Raw genomic sequence first — 6,146 nt, 5'->3', positions numbered from 1 at the left:
AAGGTAATGAGACAATACGTGATGAAACAGATTATTCCCCCGCAAGACTGTGATGCACCCAAAGATGTGACTTTTAGACCCGAGCAAATTTTTCGTTGGATAGAGTATTGGTCAAGTCTTCCAAGGTGGGTAGTACAAAATCCTGCTGCGAGTATTGTATTATCTTCCTTTTATAAAGCTTGGATGAATGCGGCGGATAAGGGCAAATTAAACAAGGCCCGATCTCAATATCAAACTGCCACGGCTCGCAATCCACCTAAACCTTTAATGTATTCAGCCACCACTACCCCTCCTAGTGGCCAAAACAAAGGAGTGAGAATAAAATTGGACTTCTCATCTCCTAAGGCGCGTTCGAAGGAATCCAAAAGGAAAGCTCCCTCCAAACCCACAAAAAAAAGGTGTGATAATCAAGGAGCCTTCGCAACAAACTCGAAAGAGGACTCTAACAAAAGCTTCGGAAAAGGGAAAAAGGGTTGAAAAGGCTCATATTCCTAAATTGAAGAACAATGTATGGGTCAAGAAGAAGACTGTAGGAGAAAGCTCTAAGGTTTCTGAAAATACTGTGATGGAAACTACTCCTCCATCATCCGTGACAATTGAGGATATAGTGAAGCCTTAGAGTGTTACACAATTCCGTTGTGTTCTCTCTCTTTTTTTTTTTTTTTGAATAAAGTGTAATCACTACTATGCCCCTTTTCTTTATTAATGATCTAGTTCAACAATGTCTCCTTTTTTTTTGAATTTGAATGAAATAAAAATGAGCTTTATGTTTTGATATTTTGATATGACCAAATCATATAGATTGCCTACGTATTCGTATCACGAAGTCGGGTCCTTGCGTAGTTCTAATTCTTTTATTATGTATATTTTTTATTTTATTTTTTTTTCTTTAACTCCTTAGGTAGAAATTAAATGAAAAAATTAATTAAACTTTGTTTAAAAAGAATTAAATCAAATTTTAATTTTTATATTTTCCGAGTACATGTTTATATTCACGAAACGCCCTCCTTTTATCGTAAGTAGAAGTTGCAACTTCGTTCAAACAAAAAAGTCCGATTTCGTAGTTTACGATCAGGTGGCACGCACAACATCTAAGGTTGCGCGAACCAGTCGCGCGCAACTGAATGAGATGCGCGTGACATCCGCGCGCAACTATTCCAGTTGTGCGCGACACCTGTAATACGAGTGTTTCGAAAAAAGTTTTTATTTTCTGCGCTATTACCCCCCCAAGTGTGAAGATTTTTTTCTTGAAGTTCGATAAAAAATCTGAACACTTAGAAAGGTTTATCATTTCTAAATTACCCCCCCCCAAGTGTTATGTATTTTATCGTGTCATTTGGTAAAATGCATAACACTTAGAATCTTTCAATTGAATGCTAATTAAAGTTATTTGTATGAATGAACGAGTTAATTCGAATTTCATATGTAATATTTCTTAAGTCGATCAATGTTTATTAATTGGCGAATTTCATCTCCTCCGATGTCCATTAATATGACGGCTCCTCCTGATAGGATTTCAATTACGCGGTAGGGACCTATCCAATTAGGTTTGAATTTCTCTCTTGGATCGGTAGGTGGACCCCTAACCTCTTTTAGTACAAAGTCACCTTCTTTTATATTTCTGGGTTTTACTCTTTTATTGAAATGACGCGCAATACGCCTTTGGTAGACTTGTACATGATGCAAAGCTCTTAATCATCGTTCATCGAGCAATAAAAGCTCCTCATACCTCGCTCTTACCCATTCAACTTCGGTAGCTTACTTTCGAGTACGATTTGTAGGGATGGTATTTCCAGTTCGACTGGTTGAACTGCGTCCATTCCGAAAACTAAGGAGTATGGAGTTACTCCTATTGATGTTCGTATAGACGTTCTATAACCCCATAGTGCGAAGTGTAGTTTATTCAGCCAGTCTTTATAATTTTCTGCCATTTTCTTAATGATGACTGTTATATTTTTATTTGTCGATTCTATAGCTCCATTCATTTGAGGCATGTATGGGGATGAGTGATGATGTTTTACTTTATAACGAGTTAAGAGGGTCTCGACTTCAGCTTTGAATTGAGATCCCTGATCACTAATTAGTTCATGTGGAACTCCATATCTACAAAATATGTTTCGTTTGAGAAACTTTGCGACATGTTTAGAAGTGATATTCACGTAAGAAGCAGCCTCAATCCACTTGGTGAAGTAATAGATGGCTACCAATACGTACTCGTTCCCTCCTGCTCCTGTTGGAGAGACTTTTCCAATTATGTCAATTCCCCAAGTTGAAAAGGGCCAAGGGAAAGTGAGATTATATAGTTCGGATGGTGGAAGGTGTTGTAAATTAGCAAACATTTGGCACTCTGGACAATTTTTGACATATTGTATGCAATCATGTTCCATAGTGGACCAATAGTACCCTTGTCGTGAAATTATTTTTGCAAGCATTTTACCATTCATGTGAGGTCCACAAACACCTTTGTGAGTATTCTTCATAAGGCGTGTGGTTTCGGGTTGGTCTATACACAATAAACTTTGACTATTAGGTCCTGTTTTACATAATTGACCATTTAATAGACCGTATTGAGCCGCAAGTGTTCGTAAGGCTCGTTGGTCTTTCGATGAAGTATTTTTGGGATATGTGCCATGAGTAATATACTGGAGGATATGATCATACCAAGAATTGTGATTGTTTCCTTCGATGTCATTTATTTCCTCTATTGCGTTGCAATATGATGGTTCTTCGTTCTCTTCTATCAACGCATAATGGCACCATATTCAAGTGATCTGGAATGTTGATCATTGAGGCTAATTTTGCTAGCGCATCGTCAAATTGATTATCATCCCTTGGGAGATATTTAAAGTCAATATGTTCAAAATGCTCGATGAGTTGCTCTAGGTGTGCTTGGTAGGGGTGAAAGTGAATCGGTGTAAAACCGAACCGAACCGAATAAGGAATGTGGTTCGGTTTTTTGGGAGGGTGGTTTGGTTTCGGTGTCAAAAATAAAAAGAAAATTTGGTTTTCGGTTCGGGAAATTGAAAAACCGAACAAAACCGAACCAAACCAAATTATAAGCCCAATCCTACAAAACCCCTGGCCCAAAACTAAATACCCTAGGTATATAATGAAAAATAAAAAAAAAAAACCCTAATTCCTCTCAGCCTTTCTCCACTCTTTCGTCCCCTCTCCTGTCTCCTCTGACTCTCTGAGTCCTCTCCGAGTCTCCGACCACCGTCCAGTACACCAAGGCACCAGGCGACCACCGTCCACGGTCCACCTGCTTCTCTCTCTCCTGTCTTCTCCTACTAATTAAGGTATGCGAATTTAATTTGCGATTTTAATTTGCTCTACTACTTGCTCTGCTAATCGTTTCTCTACTTACTTGCTCTCTCCTGTCTTCTCCTACTAATCGTTGCTCTTCTACTTGCTTAAATCGTTGCTACTGCATGTTCAATTGTGAATTACGATTTTAACTTGCAATTTTAACTTGCAATTTTACTTGCTTAAATCATTGCTACTGCTATTTTAATTTGTGAATTGCGATTTTAGTTTGTGCTAATTTGTGGGAATTAATTTGTGGGAATTTTAGTTTGTGCTAATTTGTGGGAATTAATTTGTGGGAATTTTAGTTTGCTTAATTTCTCTGCTTTCTGCTGTTCTGCATGTTCAATTGCTCTGCTAGACTGCTACTGCTTTGCTATTACTCTGCTAGTCTTCTTATGTTGCTGTTTTTTATGTCCTAGGCCAATGGCAACCAATGTGGGTGTCAATGACCACCCTGAACTCGAATCTGAGACTGACCAATCTGACTGTAACAAAAAAGAAGAAGGTGTAAAAAAGAAGAGGATGAAAGAGCGGTCTGAAGTTTGGGAGCATTTTGTGAAAGAAGACTTACCTTCTAGAAGGCAGGCAACTTGCAAGTATTGTGGGATGAGCTACAAGTGCGGGGCAAAGAAAAACGGCACTAGTGTGTTATGGGCTCATATTAACCGTTGTCGTAAGTATCCCTATAACACCCCTAAAGATTCAAAACAAAGTTTGCTTTCATTCAAAAGTGCTAAAGTAACAAGTGCTGTTGGTGGTACTAGTGGGTTGACATACCACAAATTTGATGCTGGTAGTATTAGAAAAGCTTTGTCGTATATGGTAATTGTTGATGAACTTCCATTTAAGTTTGTTGAAGGTGTAGGTTTTAGACACTTTTGTGGTGTAATGGAACCTAGATTTAATGTTCCCTCTCAAATTACAGTAGCAAAAGATTGTTGTGAAACTTATTTAACTGAGAAAAGAAAGCTAAAAAATCAATTAAAGAAATGTAATTCAAGAGTTTCTTTAACCACTGATACTTGGACCTCCATACAAAAAATCAATTACATGTGCTTGACTGTCCACTTCATTGATAATGACTAGAAATTACACAAAAGAATTCTGAATTTTTGTCCTATTTCTAGTCATAAGGGTGATGATATTGGCAAAGAAATTGAAAAATGTTTGCTTGATTGGGGGCTTGAAAAAGTCATATGTATAACTGTTGATAATGCTAGCTCAAATGATACTGCAATTGGGTATTTGAGAAGGAAAATGAATGGATGGAAAACTGGGGTTCTTAAGGGTCGTTTCATTCACATGCGTTGTGTTGCACACATTGTCAACTTGGTTGTTTCTGATGGGTTGAAAACTGTTAATGAGTCTATTCAACGTGTAAGGTATGCTGTTAGGTTTATAAAACAATCTCCTGCTAGGTTGCAAAGGTTTAAAAAATGTGTTGTAGATGAAAAAATCAACACTAAAAAGGGATTGTGCCTTGATGTGCCCACTAGGTGGAACTCCACCTATTTGATGTTATCTGCTGCTATTGAACTTGAGGATGCTTTTGAGAGGTAATCTGAGGAAGACCCTCACTATTTACTTGATTTGAGTGAAAGGGATGGTAAGGGCAGCCCTGATGCTGATGACTGGAACAATGTGAGAAGATTTTCTGAATTTCTGCAAGCTTTTTATGATTTGACCATGCATATCTCTGGCTCTTTATATGTCACTTCGAATCTGTTTTTTCATGAATTGGTGAGTGTTTGTATACTTTTGAAAGATTTGGTGTCAAGTGATGATCCAGATATGTGTCTTATGGCTTGTAGAATGAAAGATAAATATGAAAAGTATTGGGGTGATCCAGAAAAAATAAACCTCTTGATTTTTATTGCCGTTGTCCTTGATCCTCGTTATAAACTTGATTATGTTGAGTGGATGATAACTGAAATCTATGATTCTATTGTTGCATCAAAGTTGGTTAAAAATGTGAAAGAAGCTTTGAATGCTTTATATGAGGATTATCGTGTTTGTTCATATGGTGATGGGAATAAGGTGGAAACGGCTTCAAGTAGTGATGAAAAAATTTCAATGTCTCCCAAACATAAGAAGATAGAGGTCTTGAAGAATAAGTATAAGAAACACAAATGTGAGAGAGATGGAGATGCAAAAATAGAATTAGACAAATATTTGGAGGAGGATACGGCTGAAGATGTTAATGATTTTGACATTTTGAGCTGGTGGAAGTTCAATTGTGCAAGGTTTCCTACTGTTGCTAAAATTGCACGAGATGTTCTTGTTGTCCCTGTGTCGACAGTAGCTTCCGAGAGTGCTTTCAGCACTGGAGGCAGAGTTCTAGATCAGTTTAGGAGTTCATTAACTCCTCGAGTTGTGGAAGGTTTGGTATGTGCTCAAAATTGGTTACGTGCTGCACCATTCCCAAGTATTGAAGAGTGTTTAGAGGAAGTTGAGCATCTTGAAGAAGGTAAAATATAAGAACATTTAATCAAAGTTAATTATTTTTCATTATGTATATATATTTATTTTTGTTTCTTATCTTGTGAATTTTATTGAATTATGATAGAAATGAAGAATATGGCAATTGGTGATGCTAAAATTGATGAAGTGGTCGAAATACTTGAGTGATTGCTCTGTGCTGCTACTGTTGTGTTGATCTGCTGCTACTTCTGTGTTGATCTGCTGCTACTGGCCTACTGTGTTGCTGTTCTGCTGCTACGGCTTTGCTGTTCTGCTGGCTGCTGCTACTGCTCTGTTGTTCTGCTGGATCGATCTGCTGCCTGCTGCTTCATTTGCCTGCTCAAGGCTGTAATGTTGTTGAATGTTGATCATGTTAT

The 6,146-nt window shown here is 37.7% G+C and overlaps 1 protein-coding gene across 1 annotated transcript; it reads left to right on the top strand.

Moving 5' to 3' along the window:
* Positions 1-3,732: 3,732 nt before the first annotated feature.
* LOC145629397 (zinc finger BED domain-containing protein RICESLEEPER 2-like) lies at positions 3,733-5,570 on the top strand. The gene is made up of 4 exons (XM_081681999.1): positions 3,733-4,157; positions 4,437-4,865; positions 4,911-5,505; positions 5,553-5,570. Exons 1-4 carry the CDS (start codon positions 3,733-3,735, stop codon positions 5,568-5,570), a joined length of 1,467 nt encoding a protein of 488 aa, XP_081538125.1.
* Positions 5,571-6,146: the final 576 nt, after the last annotated feature.

Source organism: Chenopodium album, chromosome 1 (assembly GCF_948465745.1).
Source record: "Chenopodium album chromosome 1, dcCheAlbu1.1, whole genome shotgun sequence".
Lineage (NCBI taxonomy): Eukaryota > Viridiplantae > Streptophyta > Magnoliopsida > Caryophyllales > Amaranthaceae > Chenopodium > Chenopodium album.
The sequence above is the reverse complement of the archived record's forward strand: the minus strand, read 5'-3'. Positions and strand labels throughout refer to the sequence as shown.